Raw genomic sequence first — 21,745 nt, forward strand, 5'->3', positions numbered from 1 at the left:
GCCTTTGAGGTATCCGATGTAGGCCTGTATTATGTGGGTACTATTTAATACCCGCCTTTGAGGTATCCGATGTGAACCTATATTATGTGGGTACTATTTAATACCCGCGCTTGAGGTATCCGATGTGGACCTGTAGTATGTGGGCACTATGTGAAAGGGTTCTATGTGTAAAGAAATAAAATGTTAATAATAAACATAAACAAATGACATTGGATGGTTTTGATAAGCCTTTTGTCACTACACGGACTTTTTGTATATTTCTATTGAGCCAAGAGTCATTTTATACAAGGATGAAACAAACGAAAACACAATCATCGTTATAACATCATTTATTATATACGGCATCGATATGCGTTTGTTGTGGGGGGGGGGGGGACCCGAAGCAAGCTTGTGCGAAGCAGTGCATTACATACCCTTTTTAAAATAAAAACATTCAAACAGTTCCAATGATTACGATACTGCTAGAATATTTCATAAGCATGAATATTATAATTATTTTGTATGAAATGTATGGACATATATAGAGTTTCGAGGGAAAAGTTTTAAATACAAGAAATAATAACGCGGGAACACTTTAAACACACAACTACACGAATATATCACATTGTCATTCGTCTTTCAATATTAACTCCATTGCAACATTATTTTTCGATACCACACACGTGCATGCTGTGTAATGTGCACGTCAGGTGTTGACCGTCCGTACGTGTGTGTTTATGTCTGTAGGTCCAGACCATTGGCATATGGACTATTCGCACTGAGGTGGTGTGAAGATGTCGCCTATCGACATCCGGACAGGGGATGTGGCGGTGGACCCCACTCATCTGGCGCACATCGTCTTCTCGAGCAAATATCCAACATCCAGTACGCGCTGTAGAAAAGCGGATACACAGGTACGTGCGGGAACCACATACTTTATTTAAACCCCCACATTGTTTGAAATGCAAGTAAAAAAGAACCATGCGTCAATCAAGCGCAAATACTCATGCGATGCATTTGAATGTTATCTACATTCCGCAATTTCTATCTAAAATACCAGTAATCAATTGTATCTTCAGAGAGTTTATGTTTTTTTCGCATTGTGTTCTAAAGTGTGTATAATTTTGACTGCAACAGAGTTAATTCTTACTATGCCACTATAAGCAATAATTCAGCGTTAAGAAAGCAGCTGGTATGTGTAACATTTGTGTGGATGCGGTAACAACCATTAAATTAGTCCGATACCGTCGCTCAACGTAAACGTTTCATGGTGCGGGCGGGTTTGGAAACGACGTACAGAATGGCCGCCACGAGGGCAACCACGACAGCGAACAGTGCCAGATAGAAGCTTGCGTGTAGATTGCTGCCGTCCAGGGCGTTCCCGGAACCAAACTCTGCCCCGTACACGATCACCGCTATCAGGTCAACGGCGGCTGAAACAGACAGCATACGACACTGATCATTTCGTTTCAAGTACCGGTAAGTAATCACCAATTCATACTATTTCATTAACTTTCTCAAAACTTATCGAATGTGGTGAAATAGTCGCTCTGTGACCTACCGCCGAACAGTGCGAGGGCGAACGCGATTATGAAGAGCAGAGGGCTGTGAGGGAGGCAGCAGTGGGCGAGCAACCCGCACACCAGGGCCACTGCCATCACGATCAACGCAAGGATCTCGAGCGCTCCGACCGCCACCAGCCAGTCCTCATGCGTCAAAGAGGCTGCAAAATTTAACTCTTCCTCTTATACTCGATAATTGGCAACTACTGCAGATCCTTACACGGTCAATAAATCACATGAATGGAAATCAGTCTGTTATGTATATGTTCTGTTTTGACAAGAATGTTATTGCCCGACCCCCTATTTACCTGCGTTGTACGTTCTACACACGTATACGTCGTTGTTGACGCTTGCGCAGATCTCCCAAAGCCCGTACCACATCCTACTTGCCCCACCCCCAGGCTCTAACCACGCCCAATACGGCAACCCGATACACAGGATCTCCATGACGACCGCAACCACCATCAGCACGTTCGCCACACAAAGAACCACGTTAAGCTAGAGGTAGATCGTGACAACATTCATTATAAAGAAAGACTTCACTAGAGTACCGACATACCATAAATCCTTAACATGTCATCACTTTAAACATAATCGCATTGCAGTTATGACGTTTATAAAATCTGAAAGTTTCATAATTCCCATATTTTCCCCGGTAACAGCAACACAGATAGGTAAATAACGTAGCCATGCCATCTGTTTTGAATCTATTAGTATGATTAATATTAATAGTATAAGAAATAGTTCACAATGCTCATACAAATAAAATACTATTGTTTCGATTTAATGTAGGATAAATTCTTTTGGAGGAATACGACCATGTTTTTTTTATTTCAGCAAGCATATGATTAACTTGAAATCATTTTCAAAATAAATTAGAAAGATAAATAATAATAATGTATTACCGTCATTGTAAATCCTTATTCACGACTTAATAGTTTTGTTTAAGTATATGACCAATTTATGTATATCTCTTTCATTTAACGTTCATAAGATGGAAGTATTGATCCATGCTTATGTTAAACATGGCATCGAGGAGACGTATAAATGTTTGTATACTTTTATCCACCACCCACACAGACTTCTGATTGAAAGTTTACACCTGATTGGCTTTCACACCCTGTGAAAGCATCTACCAATTCATATACGTTTTGCCATGCAACTTGATAAATAAAAACAAATTCAAGTCTTGTTCATAATTTGCATAAAAATATAGTTGCATACATGGCGCTAAAGATATATTGTGCAATACGATTGCTCAGATTTCTATTTCCTGTAAGGTTGCTTTCTTTGCTATTGAAACTCGAGGTACGCATGATGACATATCATTTGATTCCTTTTTATGGTCTTGCTTTTATGCTATATGTGTTTTAATGTGCTGGTTTCATAGTTGTACATGTATTTCAAACCGAAAATGAAAAGATGTCGAAAATGAAGTAGACGTTTTTTAATGAAAATTAAAATAGTTAAATGTCTGGTCCATCAATCTTTCAGTATATGCATATGGGATCCAAACAAAGGAACGAAACCAAACAATCCCCATTAAACTCTCTTAGGAAACAATCGTAAGGAGATAACAAGAAACTCAGCATTACAATGAAAACAAACGTTTTATTCACAAGTCTATCAAGACAAAGTCTTACAAACTTATACAGGTCCTATTTCATAAAGTATATCTTGGTCAGCATTACGCACCATATCAAGCCTTTATTCATTGTAGAATTTCTGGTATTGATTCCCAACACAATTCTATTTTATGTGTGAGTTACACAACTTGGTAACTCTGTAAAAATGCAGTGGACTCACATGTTCTAGTTCCTCGTATATCTTATTCAAATGCACTTCATCTTTTTCTCTATCTGTTTCATTTCTGCTACATCTTTGTTTTATCACTGTTTAATACCTGTTTGCATAATAGTTTCATCTGTGTTTTGTCACTGTTTCATCTGTCATCACTGTTTCATCTCGGTTTCATCACTTTTTCATCTCTGGTTTATTTCTGTTGCATCACGGTTTCGTGTTTAAGTTCTCGGGCATACTTTACTCAAATACAGTTCATATCTGTTCCTCACTGTTACATCTCTATTTCTCACGGTTCATCTCTGTTTCTCACTAGTTTATCTCTGTCTCTCACTGGTTCATCTCTGTTTCTCACTTATTTAACTCTGTTTCTCACTGTTTCATCTCTGTTTCTCACTGTTGCATCCCGGTTTCTCACTGTTTCACCTCTGTTTCTCACTGATTCATCTCTGTTTCTCACTGGTTTATCTCTGTCTCTCACTGGTTCATCTCCGTTTCTTACGGTTACATCTCGGTTTCTCACTGTTTCACCTCCGTTTCTCACTGTTTCATCTCTGTTTCTTACTGTGACATCTCGGTTTCTCATTGTTTCACCTCGGTCTCTCACTGGTTCATCACACCTTTACATCTCTGTTTCTCACTGTTTCACCTCTGCTTCTCACTGTTTCATGTCTGTTTCTCACTGTTTTATCTCTGTTTCTCACTGTCTCATCTTTGTTTCTCACTGTTTCATCTCTGTTTCTCACGGTTTTATCTATGTTTTATCACTGTTTCATCTCTGTTTCTCACGGTTTTATCTATGTTTTATCACTGTTCAACTCTTTTTCACTATTAACCTCTGTTTCATTGCTGTTTCATCAATGTTGTTTATAGCTCCAACAGATTTACTACACTGATATATCAAGTGCGTAAACAGTTTAGTTGGAGATCAGATTATATGCTACTTATTTGAGCGTTAGCCACATATTATGACCATCAATATCTACCTGCTTATTTAAAACCGGCAATCGTTTCAGTTGTTGTTACTCTTTTCAAAAAGCTATATAATTATGAACACAAGTCCCAAGCTTAGACAATCATGAAGTATCCAAAAATCATTATTGGCACTCGCTTAATTAATTGTCTTATGGAATGCTTTTCAGGGGTTGCATCTGGAGGGCCGAGTTGATAATAAAACTTATATATAACTGATATATTTAATCATATATCGTTTATGTTAAGGTGAAATGATGCATTATTTTTAAACACAACAAGAACATTGAAAAGAAAGTAAAGACATCCAGGGGGTACACGTATTCCGAATCTGCAACGGTTTTAGTGAGGATTTGGAGTCTGATATACAAGATGGCGCCAAAACAATGATAAATTAGGATTTTCGGAACCTGTTTTCGCCTGGTAAGTAGTAAAAAGTATATATTTTCAAAATATCATGACGCGCATTCGGCTCTACAATTACCATGCCTCCCTCGGCTTTTTATTTCATGCTTCTAGGTTACGGAATAAAAAAGTTATCGAAGGAAAATCTTCGACCAGTCTGTTGTTTACAAATGCTGGAAGCAAGAATTTGATATTTTTAAGGACGTTTAAGCTCAAAAAAGAACATTTTTGGCAATGGTTTCTACTTTAACATTATTTAAATATGGTATTTTAATTTCCTGACAATTCCTTTACTGTACAAGAGCCTTCATGGTCAACAAGAAATATTTGAAAATTTGAATATTGACCATCAAATCTTATTGCCTTTTAAAGAGAATCGCTCATGTTTTGGCGACGAGAGCGAGGGTTGTGTATTCATCGACATCTCGGACTGCCTCCACATCGTAACAGGTCCGGTCGTGGCTACCACTCTCAATCGACTGTTCTATTCATTATGGTATTGATGAATAATGCTTTATATGTATATATCCAATGTTTCAAGTTGAATGCTTGTACGTGTTTGTTCAACGGCATGAAGCATGATGTTAGTTTCGTTCGCGACCAATGCAATCATCAAAACGAATGGATCAGTAATATTACTCGTAAATAACTTTTTACAAACCTCTCTGGTCTTACTGAAAAATTGCCACTTATTTCTGTGGCACTCTTTGATTGGTTATGGATCATAAAACCCATCTTTTCTGTACATGTCCGTCCTCATGTATGTACATATACTCCGTACATCTATTTCGTACATCAATAGTATGCATCAATTATATGCCTCTATTCTGTACATCTACTGTAAAATCCTTGGTTGATTAGTTTTATGTTTGTATAATGTAGCGTCATCATCACAGTACTATATGAGTGACTTAATTAATATTGTGATAATGTGTTTGGGAGGTAGAGCTCGGGGCGGAATAACAACAAAGTCATGCGTTGGTACCGATCATCTATATCTATATATCTAAAACAAAAGAAAATCGATATTTCAATTATTCAGCCTCTAAGTTTAAAAAAGGAAAAAAAACTTCAGGATTACGATTTCGCTAATAAACGGTAACTCATGTTTTTTTCCAGAAATATCTATAACATGCAACCTTTTTTAATATCTGATTAATATTTTTGGCAACATTTACCGGTTTTAAAATGATGTGTTTGATTTTGATGAAGGGGAAGTTACTACACTTGATTTTAAAAGAAGTTCTTGAAGTTGATATTTTCACTCCTTAGAATGCAGTGAAAATATGTTATTGTTTGTATTGATTCTACTCCACAGGTCATCGAAAAACATGAAATAAACCATCATTTCGTCATAACAATAGAAAAAGGGATTAACAAAAAGAATGGGGATTTACCTGTAGATGTATTAAAAGTATAACTACAAAAACTGTTAATTTAAGCACATATTAAATCTGATTGATAAGTTGTCAGGTATACAGTGTAGGTGGACATGTAGTCAGGTATACAGTGTAGGTGAACATGTTGTCAGGTATACAGTGTAGGTGAACATGTTGTCAGGTATACAGTGTAGGTGGACATGTTGTCAGGTATACAGTGTAGGTGGACATGTTGTCAGGTATACAGTGTAGGTGAACATGTTGTCAGGTATACAGTGTAGGTGGACATGTTGTCAGGAAGACAGTGTAGGTGAACATGTTGTCAGGTATACAGTGTAGGTGGACATGTTGTCAGGTATACAGTGTAGGTGGACATGTTGTCAGGAAGACAGTGTAGGTGAACATGTTGTCAGGTATACAGTGTAGGTGAACATGCTGTCAGGTATACAGTGTAGGTGGACATGTTGTCAGGAATACAGTGTAGGTGAACATGTTGTCAGGAATACAGTGTAGGTGGACATGTTGTCAGGAATACAGTGTAGGTGAACATGTTGTCAGGAATACAGTGTAGGTGAACATGTTGTCAGGTATACAGTGTAGGTGGACATGTTGTCAGGAATACAGTGTAAGTGAACATGTTGTCAGGTATACAGTGTAGGTGGACATGTTGTCAGGAAGACAGTGTAGGTGAACATGTTGTCAGGTATACAGTGTAGGTGGACATGTTGTCAGGAAGACAGTGTAGGTGAACATGTTGTCAGGTATACAGTGTAGGTGGACATGTTGTCAGGTATACAATGTAGGTGGACATATGGATGACTATAGGCGCACAATAAAGGTGGATGCATTTTTTTGTTATAAGTATTTGATTTTAGCGATAAAAACACATATGATTGAGGTACAGGTAAAAGTATTAGCTTTTTAAAATTAATAGCTACGTGGTCACATATTCCCCAGTAAACGCGCCAAAACATCGCTAATATGTTTTTGTCTTTACATAAATCACACGCATTTTGGATTAAAAATAAAAAAAAGAAATCCACCTATATTGTGCTCCTTTAAATTGATTGGTTAGTGCATATTGGCTGAAACCTACAATCACTTCTATTGACAACAACACCTGACACTACAGTATTTACCTATGGTGATGTTAGTGGGCGAACTAGATTTTGACAATATGTAAAGTAATATAAAGATAATAATAGTTTCGACAGTTTTATTAATTATGATAAATTCAACACTCCATAACACTACCATTACACCATTTTTCTGTGACAGATATTGGTGTTTCTGTGACAGATATTGGTGTTTCGCCAGATTTGGTCATATACTAGAATAGTGAATTTTATTAAGTTGTGACAAAACAAATACCTTAGTGTCCAGGGCTAACAATATAATGAAGTGTCTGTCTCTCTGGCTGACTTGTATAATATTCCATTGACTGCAATATTGGATTTTGTCTGTGCTTTGCTTCAGTTACTTTCAGTGTCGCTTTGTCATTAAGGCTTACAACATGTTATTGTTGGGGTTAAACAGATTTTATCATTTACAGCTCTGTGTGAACGCATTGAGTTGTTGTATAGTTACTGGGTTTGATTGTATCTCAGTTGGTTTGACTTAAAACTAGTTAAGCTTACAATTGTTCTATTACACGATTAAATACAAAAACAAATGTTATGTATTTGCACCATTCAAATACATGTGTTTCGTTTCAGCCTTATTCATCTGCGGCCAATGGTATATAACTGAACAAGTTCAGACGGGTTATTATTCGACTAGTCTAATCGTAACAGAAAGAACGTTGATTGGTCAAAAGTGATTGTTGGACAAATATTGACCAATCAATACAAAATTGGCCAACTTTTACCAAACCAAAGACTTAACCTGAGCTGGTATTCAAAATTCAATTTAAGTTAATCTTATGGTCATACATCATTGACTTCATTCATTATATTGGTCATTTATTAATAACAAGTAGTCCGATCAGCTACATCGTTCTTAGATCCATTTAAAACTAATATTGAATACCAGCCCACTTGAATACTGGCTGCTTATATATATATATGTATGTGTGTGTAAGGTAAAAAGCTATCAGTGTTTAGTTACATCTATTGTTTGATTAAAAGATCACACAATGCACCATACTATGCCTTGAATATATAAATATTGCCTTTGTCCGATACAAATGTATTTGCATATAGATCGGTATGATATATAATGAAACAAAACTAGTTTTAAAGTTTAAACATTAATTTTATTGCTTTAAGTAAATACGTAAAATATAATTTGATTTAACAATGCTAATGAACAAAATAACATAAAGCTATTTACAAACATTAATTAACATGGGCTGTCAGAATGTAACTATGTTCAGCAGAGTGGCGCCTGTACATGTCAGCAGCAGTGTATTAAGCCATGCCCCTAACAGTCTCCACCCCACATACATTGGTCACCAGCTGTCCCTATCCCACGTACACTGGCCACGACCTTGGGGTTTCACAAAGTCCTCCCCAACACTGGCATCATTTCCCCTTCTTTCTCTCGCTGCTGCCCGGCCTCCGGTTAGCCGACTCCTGTCGTAGTTTCTGTGACTGGGTCTTTTTACCTCCCTTTTGTTTCACATTTCTGGCACGTGTTGTCGGCCGCGATAAACTGTTTAATTTCACTACAAAGATAAAATAATGCGGCTTAGCAAATACAACTTCACAATCTTTAATTAAAACAGCAATGCAAAGAAGACACTTTATTTGTATCAAATAAGATTGAAGATCACGACTATACCTACTAACAATTAACGTATTGATCTACCCCAAGCTTACACGCTACTTGCTTGGTTATGACAATCTTTACACGCCACATACGTGGTTAAGACCATATTTACACGTTTTCTGCTTGGTTATATCCATCTTTACTTTTTACATGCTTGGTACTGACCAACTTTACACGCTACATGCTTTAGTTATAACCATCTTCAGACGCTTCATGCTTGATTATGACCATCTTTATACGCTTCAGGCTTGGTGATGCCCAGCTTTACACGTTACGTGCTTGATAATGACCATCTTTACACGCTACATGCTTGGTAATGGCCATATTTACACGCTACATGCTTGGTTATGACCATTTTACACGCTACATGCTTGGTTATGACCATTTGTACACGCTACATGCTTGGTACTGACCAACAACACACGCTTCATGCTTGTTTATGACCAACTTTACAAGATACATGTTCGGTACTGACCATCTCTACACGCCACATGCTTGGTACTGACTAACTATACAAGCTACATGATTGGTACTGACCAACTACATGTACACACACTTCATGCTTGGTACTGACAAACTGTTTACATGTAACATACTTGGTACTGGCCAATTATACACGCTAACTGCTTGGTACTGACCAACTATACACGCTATATGATTGGAACTGACAAAGATGTTACAAGTAATATGCTTGGTTATGACCGACGATCCATGCTATATGCTCCGTTCAGGTCCACTATACACGCTACATGCTCGGCATTAGCACACTTTAAGTATACATATTCAGTACTTGTACTTACTAACTATACGCCCTACTTGATCGGATCTGACCCACTATACATACTACATGCTCCGTATCGACTCACTATACACGCTTCATGTTCTGTACTGACCCACTACACACGCTACATTCTCGGTATTGACCAAGTTTACACGCCATACGTTCCGTCCTTACCCACTACACACGCTCCATTCTCGGTATTGACCAAGTTTACACGCCACACGTTCCGTCCTTACCCACTACACACGCTCCATTCTCGGTATTGACCAAGTTTACACGCTACACGTTCCGTACTGACCCACTGTAAACGGTAAATGGTCAGTACTGACCAACTACACAGGCTTCATTCTCGGTACTGACCCACTGTGCACGCTACATGCTCCGTAGTGACACACCATACACGCTACATGCTTGGTACTTAACCAACTTTACGCATTACATGCTCTTCACAGACACACTGTACACGCTTCATGTTCGGTACTGAACCACTACACATGCTTCATATCTACAACATATCCAGAAAATACACTAAAAGCTCTATACTGGTCCACTAGGCACGCTACATTCTAGGCACTTACCAACTTTTCACATAACATGCTCCATACTGACCGTATTAACAAGCTACATGCTCGGATATTACCTACTATATACGTTACTGACACAACATACAAGGTACATGCTCGGTACTGACACAATATGCATGCTGTATTCTCGTTACCGACCAACTATATTACGCTTTGTGTTTACCACCGACCAACTACACGCTACATATCCACAATTTATTTACACAGCATATATACGCTACATGCTCGCTACTGACACATAACACACGTAACATCCTCGGTACTGACACAGGCACTAAATACGCTAGATGTTTGGTACTGTCCAACTTTACACGCTTCATGTTCGTTACTGACCTACTTTACTCGCTACATGTTTGTTATTGAGTAACTATACACGCTACATGCTTGGAACACGCTACAAGCTCGATACTTACCGACTTGACACGCTACCTATTGGGTACTGATCAACTTTACATGCTACACGTTTGGGACTGACCCACTTTTCACGCTACACGTTACCGACGCACTGTACAAACTAAATATTCGGTACTGACCCACTCTACACGCTACATGTTCTGTAGTGACCCACTATTCTAACTACATACTCGTTACTGGCCCACTATACTAACTACATACTCGGTACTGGCCGACTATACTAACTACATACTCGGTACTGGCCCACTATACTAACTTCATACTCGGTACTGGCCCACTATACTAACTACATACTCGGTACTGGCCCACTATACTAACTTCATACTCGGTACTGGCCCACTATACTAACTACATACTCGGTACTGGCCCACTATACTAACTACATACTCGGTACTGGCCCACTATACTAACTACATACTAGGTACTGGCCCACTATACTAACTACATACTCGGTACTGGCCCACTATACTAACTACATACTCGGTACTGGCCCACTATACTAACTTCATACTCGGTACTGGCCCACTATACTAACTACATACTCGGTACTGGCCCACTATACTAACTTCATACTCGGTACTGGCCCACTATACTAACTTCATACTCGGTACTGGCCCACTATACTAACTTCATACTCGGTACTGGCTTACTATACTAACTTCATACTCGGTACTGGCCCACTATACTAACTACATACTCGGTACTGGCCCACTATACTAACTTCATACTCGGTACTGGCCCACTATACTAACTACATACTCGGTACTGGCTTACTATACTAACTACATACTCGGTACTGGCTTACTATACTAACTACATACTCGGTACTGGCTTACTATACTAACTACATACTCGGTACTTGCCCACTATACTAACTACATACTCGGTACTGGCCCACTATACTAACTACATACTCGGTACTGGCCCACTATACTAACTTCATACTCGGTACTGGCCCACTATACTAACTACATACTCGGTACTGGCCCACTATACTGACTTCATACTCGGTACTGGCCCACTATACTAACTACATACTCGGTACTGGCCCACTATACTAACTTCATACTCGGTACTGGCCCACTATACTAACTACATACTCGGTACTGGCCCACTATACTAACTACATACTCGGTACTGGCCCACTATACTAACTACATACTCGGTACTGGCCCACTATACTAACTACATACTCGGTACTGGCCCACTATACTAACTACATACTCGGTACTGGCCCACTATACTAACTACATACTCGGTACTGGCCCACTATACTAACTACATACTCGGTACTGGCCCACTATACTAACTTCATACTCGGTACTGGCCCACTATACTACATGTTCTGAATTGACCCACTCTACACGCTACATGTTCGCTACTTACTCACTTTCCCAGCTGCATGTTCTTAACTGACCACTTTACACTCTACATGCTTGGTGTTGGCCAATTAGACACGCTACTTGCTTGGTACTGACCAACTAAATACGCTACAAGCTTGGTACTTACAAACTATTTACATGTTACATGCCTGGTTATGACCACTTCTACACCCTACATGTTCGCTACTTACTCACTTTCCTAACTGCATGTTCTATACACTCTACATGCTTGGTACTGGCCAATTATACACGCTACTTGCTTGGTAGTGACCAACTCAATCCGGTACGAGCTTGGTACTGACAATCTATTTACACGATTCATGCTCAGTACTGACCAACTATAAAAGCTACGTGTTCGTTACTAACCCCTATTACCAACTACATGTTCTGTATCGACCCAATCTACACGCTTCATGTTCGCTTCTTATCCACTTTTCTAACTACATATTCTGAACTGACCCCTATACATGCTAAATGTTCGCTATTCACCCACAATACCAACTAAATCTTCTGTACTGACCCACTCTACAAGCTACAAATTCGCCACTGACCCACTATACTAACTGCATGTTCTGTGCTGATCCACTTTACTAACTACATACTCGGTAATGACCCATCCTAGACGCAACATGCTCGGTACGTATAGGCAACATGTCTGACTCACTCTACACACTACATACTCGGCACATGGCACATTTACAGGCAACACGATCGCTACTGACCCACTCTAGCTACTGACCCACTCTACAAGCTGCACAATCGGTACTGACCCATTATACAATCTTAATTCTAATCCACTCTATACGCTACATACTCGGTACTGACCCACTCTTCATGCTACATACTCTATATATGGCACACTACAGGCAACATGCTAGGCACTGACCCACTTTACACGCTACATACTCTGTACATGGCACACTACAGGCAACACGTTCGGTACTGGCCCACTTTACACGCTACATACTCTGTACATGGCACACTACAGGCAACATGTTCGGTACTGACCCACTCTACATGCTACAAAATAGATACTGACCCACTCTACACGCTACATACTCGGCAAATGGCACACTACAGGCAACATGTTCGGTACTAACCCACTTTACACTCTACAAAATAGATACTGACCCACTCTACACGCTACAAAATAGATACTGACCCACTCCACACGCTACAAAATAGATACTGACCCACTCTTTACGCTACATACTCGGTACATGGCACACTACAGGCAACCTGTTCGCTACTAACCCATGAGTTCGGGGTTGGTCTCCTCCAGGTTGTTAAGCAGGGAAGTGTAGTGGAACTGGCCGTTATCAGGTAACCCTGTAATGTTATGTGTTCAATAATATTATTTAATTTTAGAAAATGATTTTAATTCAGTGCAATATATACAAATTTTACAATTTACAAGACCTTTTTGAATGTTTTGACAATTCACTTTCGTTTTAACCAGCAGTCGAATGAATGTATTTGTTTAGTACATGTGGTTTAGTACATATGTATAAGGTAAATGCCCGATATGCATTTTACGCGAATAACAATTTAATTCTTTAACTTATAAACGTTCGGAATCGAAATTGACCTAAGACATTTTTAATAAATTCCATCTGGCGAATTATATATGTTTACAAGCTTAAAACGGAATCATAATTGAATTTATGTTTGACCAATATTTCGTTGCCTCTTATGTGTTTACTTTTTGACGGACTATATCTATATATAGCAATAACTGCAGTTTTATATCAGTTAAATAGTATAATTCAATAAGTTTATACCAATATAGACACAAGATGGTCAAACTGAAGCCCAGCAAAGTCAAATATTAACATTGCAATAATTGGCGTTCATAATTTAACAAATAAAATAGGCACATATGCAGTTGTTGTTTTGCAATTAATTTAAATTTGGAAAAAGTGGACCCCAGTTTTAAAACATGCTATTAGTAACCAATCAGTCTAGAAAATGCGATTTTGCAAACTGACATGACCTTGCTACTTGAATTTGTTATAATTAAAATACATATTATTTGTATTCAATTGCGTTGTTATCATAAACCATGCCGCCTTCAAACCATAAGCTGTTAATGTTGAATTCACGCGATACAAATACTCATGTTTTATTTTAGAACGTGTGTGTGTAGTACTCACGGTCTACGCGTATGAGAATGTAGATGCCCCTCGGAGTGACCAGCTCGTGTGCGTAGTCCTTAGCCCGCCCCGACAGGTTGGTCACCTGACCGTCCAGATCCACCAGGTCGATGGTTACTGTGGGAGAGATATAAACAACGTTAAGTAGCAATCGCCTATACAGGGATCTCCCTTGACGAGCTGTTATCTCTGTCCCACAAATAGAAATATCTTTACCATACTGTTAAGTAGCAATCACCTATGCAGGGATCTCCCTTTACGAGCTGTCATCTCTGTCCCACAAATAGAAATATCTTTACCATACTGTTAAGTAGCAATCACCTATGCAGGAATCTTCCTTGACGAGCTGTTATCTCTGTCCCACAAATAGAAATATCTTTACCGTACTGTTAAGTAGCAATCACCTATGCAGGGTCTCCTTTTACGAGCTGTCATCTCTGTCCCATAAATAGAAATATCTTTACCATACTGTTAAGTAGCAATCACCTATGCAGGGATCTCCCTTGACGAGCTGTTATCTCTGTCCCACAAATAGAAATATCTTTACCGTACTGTTAAGTTGCATATATAACAGTTAGTGAATGTTGTCTTCATAATGTGGTATGTGTGACGGTAGGTAATATGTACAGCAAAGGGAAGTAACCGCTGCGTGGAGTTTGGTAAGGAAGAACTGCGAACAAGATACACACAGCGTTTATTGCGTGGATAGATAAACAGCGGGACAAAGTTCAAATATATACAGCGTTACTGCGGGGCAGAAATTAACAACTTTACTGGGGACAGATATAAACAAGGTTACTGTCGGACAGAAGAATGCATCATTACTATGAGACAAATACAGCGTTACTGCGGGACAGATATAAAATCTGGTTATAAGTACTTACTGAGTTTTGGACCGGGAGGTTGTATTCGACTCGAGTGGATTTTTGCAGATTCAGATTTTACGAGGCGCAAGCTGAGTGAAATCATAATCTGCAAAAATCCACCCGAGTCGAATACGACATTTCAAATGAAACGAAGTACTTTTAATCCTTTTATTATATACATTACTGGTTAAATCACTCACATACACATATGTTTACAATTCAAGTCATTTTAATGACGCACTGTTTTGTTTAATGACGTCATTTCAACATAGCACACTGAAAGTATCTCTTTTTCATCATCGTACTGTTGCGTTATCATAACCGTACTATCGCGTCTTCATTATCGTACTATCGCCTGGATCAACAGCGAACTGTCACGATTTCATCAATATACTGTCGCGTTTTCATCATCGTTCTGTCGCGTAATCATCATCGTTCTATCTCATTTTCATCAGCGTACTGTCGCGTTTTCATCAGCGTACTGTCGCGTTCGCATCAGCGTACTGTCGCGTTTGCATCAATGTTCTGTCGCGTTTTCATCATGTTACTGTCGCGTTATCATCATCGTTTTGTCGCGTAATCATCATCGTTCTATCTCGTTATCACCAGCGTACTGTCGCGTTTTCATAATTAAACTGTCGCGTTATAATCAGCGTTCTGTCGCGTCTTAATTATCGTACTGTCGCGTTATCATCATCATCATACTATCGCGTTATCATCACCATACTATCCCGTTATCAACAGCTTACTATCGCGTTTTCATAATCCTACTGTCGCGTTATATTCATCGTTCTGTCGCGTTATAATCATAAAATTATGAAGAAATCATTAACGTAGATATGTTAAATAATGAAAGTAGACTACTGACTTTCTTCATCACAGTTGCATTTTTTCCTGATCCACTCCATAAGGGTATAGCTTGTGCACCAAGGGTTAAACAGCGCCTCCTCATTCTCTGAAACAACAAACACATTATTACATTTGTTTACGCTCACGTCTCCGCTCCGGCCTGAAGCATTTGAAGCATTGCATGATCATTGCTTTTCCCTCGCCCCAAACCACCAAGTTCAACATATCTGGCCAGTTAATTGACTTCACACATCAAAAAATCCCGTCTGCCTCCGTCCGCGATTTGTCGTATCATTTTACGTTGCAAGGGGAACTAACTGCTGAATATATGAACTTATTACTCCGCAAGGCGTCTATACATGTGCAGTTTGCATTGGTTCCATTGCACCCGATGAAGTCATTCGTAGTGTTAAATTACGCTCACAAAAACGACTTATGTAATGCTTTGAATAGTTCACCGGTGCAAGATGGGACTGCGATCGGATTTGTTTAACTGATTGACAAACACATTCTACAAAGTGTATTTGCTAACAATAGTATTTGTCTAATATAAGTTTAAATGGTATTTCTCGCTTTTCAATTTTTCAAGCCCAGTACCCCAAAATATCCACGAATGCCTTGTTTAAAGGTAATACGTTCGTGGCGCTGAATGAAAGATGAGAATCTTGAGAACGACAGGAGTTGAACGTCTTGTGCTCTCTGTGGAATATCGTACATCAATTTGTACAGAAATTAGGGCCTTGTACGACGACAATTATTTGCAAATCGTTGACAAAATATGTAGAAATAAATCGTTAACCAATTTCCTTTGTTGTTCTAGGGTCTTAATAAAGATCTCCTACTCACATCAGCGTGTACCATGTGAAATACAGTCTGATTCATAGGAAAGCATTGTTCTGGGAGACTGGGGCAAAGGAGAGTATACGGGCTTATTGTTCTGGGAGACTGGGGCACGGGATAGTATACGGGCCTATTGTTCTGGGAGACTGGGACAAGGGATAGTATACGGGCCTATTGTTCTGGGAGACTGGGACAAGGGAGAGTATACGGGCCTGTTGTTCTGGGAGACTGGGACAAGGGATAGTACACGGGCCTATTGTTCTGGGAGACTGGGACAAGGGATAGTACACGGGCCTATTGTTCTGGGACACTGGGCACGGGATAGTATACGGGCCTATTGTTCTGGGAGACTGGGGCACGGGAAAGTATACGGGCCTATTGTTCTGGGAGACTGGGGCACGGGATAGTATACGGGCCTGTTGTTCTGGGAGACTGGGACAAGGGATAGTATACGGGCCTGTTGTTCTGGGAGACTGGGACAAGGGATAGTATACGGGCCTATTGTTCTGGGAGACTGGGACAAGGGATAGTATACGGGCCTATTGTTCTGGGAGACTGGGACAAGGGATAGTATACGGGCCTATTGTTCTGGGAGACTGGGAACAGGGATAGTATACGGGCCTATTGTTCTGGGAGACTGGGACAAGGGATAGTATACGGGCCTATTGTTCTGGGAGACAGGGACAAGGGATAGTATACGGGCCTATTGTTCTGGGAGACTGAGACAAGGGATAGTATACGGGCCTATTGTTCTGGGAGACTGATACAAGGGAGAGTATACGGGCCTATTGTTCTGGGAGACTGGGGCAAGGGAGAGTATACGGGCCTATTGTTCTGGGAGACTGGGGCAAGGGAGAGTATACGGGCCTATTGTTCTGGGAGACTGGGACAAGGGAGAGTATACGGGCCTGTTGTTCTGGGAGACTGGGCCAAGGGATAGTATACGGGCCTATTGTTCTGGGAGACTGGGACAAGGGATAGTACACGGGCCTATTGTTCTGGGAGACTGGGACAAGGGATAGTACACGGGCCTATTGTTCTGGGAGACTGGGACAAGGGATAGTACACGGGCCTATTGATCTGGGAGACTGGGACAAGGGATAGTACACGGGCCTATTTTTCTGGGAGACTGGGACAAGGGATAGTACACGGGCCTATTGTTCTGGGAGACTGGGACAAGGGATAGTACACGGGCCTATTGTTCTGGGAGACTGGGACAAGGGATAGTACACGGGCCTATTTTTCTGGGAGACTGGGACAAGGGATAGTACACGGGCCTATTGTTCTGGGAGACTGGGACAAGGGATAGTATACGGGCCTATTGTTCTGGGAGACTGCGGCAAAGGAGAGTATACGGGCCTATTGTTCTGGGAGACTGGGACAAGGGATAGTATACGGGCCTATTGTTCTGGGAGACTGGGGCACGGGATAGTATACGGGCCTATTGTTCTGGGAGACTGGGACAAGGGATAGTAAACGGGCCTATTGTTCTGGGAGACTGGGACAAGGGATAGTATACGGGCCTATTGTTCTGGGAGACTGGGGCACGGGATAGTATACGGGCCTATTGTTCTGGGAGACAGGGGCACGGGATAGTACACGGGCCTACTGACGTGTTCTTATAATTGTTTTATTATATAGATAAAGATGAAGTGATAATTAAGTAAAACTCCATGACCAAAAACAGTACCTGGTACATAACAATTTTTCTCTCAAATTGAATCCGTTTTATAGACGTTAAAGATCGCAATGCAGAAATACTTAAAACTAATCCAATTATTTCAATTACATAGCTGTTTTCTCCAACAATGGTCCACTTGAATGATTGAACAAGGCCACCACAAGCAGAAGTGTTTGTATAAAATATGTCATTATCCATTATGCCGGTTAGTACATTGTACAATGCTTTATAGTCTTCTGGCGATCGCTCTGTAGCTTTAACGTCTCCACTCCCCGAAAAGCATTCGAAATGCAACCAATAACTGATAAAATACGCACGCGCGTGTATAAGTGTTAAAATAAGACTTTTGTTCTCTTATATTCATTTGGAAGGAGAAACATTAGAAAGTATATTTATTATATCCGAACGAAAAGAATATGGTTTGTTATAACGTGGAGCTAATATTTGGCGCACAAAACAGTTCAGAGATCTGACGATGAAATGTCGCTAACCGTTCACAAGTAATGTAATGGAGACAATGCACTCTTAGGAAGGTAGGTCTAGGCTAAAGTGATGAATTAATCACTGTCAGGCAGATGCCCATACAGACGTGGTTAAAGGCAGAATAAAACTGTGAACAACATGACTGGTCGGCTGTAGAAATTATATATTAAAACAAATGTTCTGTTCTGTATATATGTACCATCATATCGTTGACATAACCCAGATATTATACACACACTATCCCACTAGTCCCTGATATCGTGTGCAACATTTGTTCATTTATTTTAATTCCAAAAACCTACAATAGTTTTGTAATTACATGTTTTATTAACAGTAGTTAATCATTTTATAAACTTTAGTACGACACAGAATAAAAATGGATCGAAAATTCATTGAATTTATAAATAAGCCATTTCCATGAGATATCTACAGCAAATATAAAGACAGTTTTTTACTCACCTCCGTATTTGACGATTATGAAGGACTTTTCGCCCTCCGACCCCGTCATTCTTGCACTTCCCCAACACTTCCACAAACGTTAACTCCACAATATATTTAAACTAAATATAACTGAATAATGAAGTGTCTTTAACTTAAACCCGCATCGACATTAAATTAAATGCGTGGATTGTAAAGACAATTTTAAGACAAAATTGCTTTTTAAATGCTTGAAAGTCTAATTCAAAGCCATTTTCTGCCATTCAATCGATACATCGATACACGATTATAATTTTGCACTATGAACCAAGCTATTCAAGTAATAAATCAGAAGCCTAAATCCACAACGTTAAATAGACTACGGAGCTTAGTTTGATTCTATCTGTAATTTATGTATTTTGTCACAATAAACTTTAATTCCTATTACAAATAGCTTAGACCAAAACTGTTGATAAAACCTTTTATAATCTATAACAATCCAAATAAATACCATAGTTAAAGCCTACCCGAACGGCATTTATTACAATAGTACGATTAACAAACAAACATATTACGATTAAATTCCTAAAAATGGCTTTCTATGAAACCGATGCAACAATCCTCCCTGCATGTTATTGTGATTCCCTTTTCAAACAGATCCAAGTACATTTGCGGCCCACAGGACATTTATATCTGTATTATACTCAGGTCGCCAGTGGTTTGGATTATGGATTTGGTCATATCTTTGATAATACATTGATTTTGTGGAGGGAAATCGCTGTGAGTCGATCAATTGTAATAAAAGTGACAAACTCTTTGCATATGATCAAAGCACGTTTGAACAGTACGAGAGCAGAATACATGTCATTTCCCATGTGATGCACGCGCATAGCATCTCATACAAAGACCTCGCCAAAGATATGATCCGCGAGGATGTGCAGGGGCGTAGCTTCCTTTAGGCCGTGTTAGCCACGGCCTACACATTTTGCACAGAAAACGAAATAATAAAAATGCCATATCTGCAATAAAAACTAAAGGCATGTGGGGTTAGAGTCGTTAATTTGAAATCCCGACAAATGCGCCTTAATATAGATTTAATTCAAGGTAAAACACAGTGATATTGTTGTTTTCATTAATATTTTTTACAACAAAACGCACCTACGACAACCTAGCTAAAATAAAAATTGGGAGGGGTAGACCACCAAAGAAAGTGGTCTACACATTTATTTTTATCAAGCTACGCCCCTTATGTGCACAAATGACACTTTAATATTTACAACGTATTCGCTTTACTTCAATATCGACTTAAATGTACTTAAAACGTTACCCTTTTTATTTATGACGATATTTTATATCGATTAGGTTCTTGATAGTTCAACTGGTCGCAGGTGATCATCAAAAAGTGTTGGGATCATTCTTTCAAAATTATATTGATCAGTCAGTATCAAACAATTTGCACTTTTACAGTGTTTATTGTTTTCCTTGACTATAACATAAGTCGGCTTAACAGAATAATCTTCACCAATACATTCCACTATAGGCGGGCGTGATTAGTCCTTCCGCCCTACAGGGGCATTCTGGCATTTCATAAGCAGAAAACAAGTCCCAAATGAAATATATGGATTGTTTAATTAAAAACTAATACAATTTACTGCAAACAATTATATGGAGAATCCGTATTCCATAACCAAAATTCAAATTTAGAGCATAATACAATTGGCATTTCAACACCTTTTCAAGTATATGACAATGTTTTGAGACTGTTTTTAATTGGACGTTTGACTCCTATTTTGGTTAAATATTGACTTATGCATTTGCAATGTGGTGTCTCACTTAGTTCAAAGAAGTTCACAGTATACATTTATTTTTAAACCATTGTAACAGGTAAAAATGAATGCATGTAATAATGTTGAATTAAAAGCGGAGCGGGGTTGGGGTGGGGGGGTCTGAAAGGCTTTACGCTATGTCTTTAAGTACAACTGAGTAAAACTATGTAAACTAAGAGCCATGAAAGTTTTCGAAAGAAAAATATGTTTTTCAAACAATTTTGTTTTGTGCAAATATGCTTAAAGTGACGCATCTTATCGGCCATACTCCTGGTTGTCATAGAAGACGTTTGCTTTCATGTAGTTTTATTGCAACATCAGAATCAAACATAATAATTACAATTCAACACGAAAACGACTAGCATATATACACACATTCACAAACTAGATGTTGTTTTATGACATTAGTTTTCAATCAACCTGTATGTCATGTTGTGTGGGTTTTGCACTAAAGCATTTGAATTTCAAATCTTATGAAGTGGTTAAAAAACTGCACTACCATATTTCTCTATACATAAGGAAGTTATGCTTGTTAATTTTTTATCGGGTAATTGTGACTCTAGGCTTTTCAGCACAATGATAACACGTGAGTATATGCAAAGA

The 21,745-nt window shown here is 39.2% G+C and overlaps 2 protein-coding genes across 2 annotated transcripts; both read right to left on the reverse strand.

The window, feature by feature from the left end:
- Positions 1–313: 313 nt before the first annotated feature.
- On the reverse strand, positions 314–2,597 carry LOC128232651 (uncharacterized). Its single transcript, XM_052946338.1, has 4 exons — positions 2,447–2,597; positions 1,850–2,039; positions 1,541–1,702; positions 314–1,412 (listed from the first exon to the last, which is right to left on the reverse strand). Exons 1-4 carry the CDS (start codon positions 2,450–2,452, stop codon positions 1,231–1,233), a joined length of 540 nt encoding a protein of 179 aa, XP_052802298.1. The 5' UTR covers positions 2,453–2,597; the 3' UTR covers positions 314–1,230.
- Positions 2,598–8,329: 5,732 nt separating this feature from the next.
- Positions 8,330–19,727, reverse strand: LOC128232565 (uncharacterized protein CXorf65 homolog). Its single transcript, XM_052946207.1, has 5 exons — positions 19,359–19,727; positions 15,915–16,001; positions 14,181–14,297; positions 13,282–13,356; positions 8,330–8,762 (listed from the first exon to the last, which is right to left on the reverse strand). Exons 1-5 carry the CDS (start codon positions 19,405–19,407, stop codon positions 8,620–8,622), a joined length of 471 nt encoding a protein of 156 aa, XP_052802167.1. The 5' UTR covers positions 19,408–19,727; the 3' UTR covers positions 8,330–8,619.
- Positions 19,728–21,745: the final 2,018 nt, after the last annotated feature.

This window comes from Mya arenaria, chromosome 4 (genome assembly GCF_026914265.1).
Source record: "Mya arenaria isolate MELC-2E11 chromosome 4, ASM2691426v1".
NCBI classification, from domain to species: domain Eukaryota; kingdom Metazoa; phylum Mollusca; class Bivalvia; order Myida; family Myidae; genus Mya; species Mya arenaria.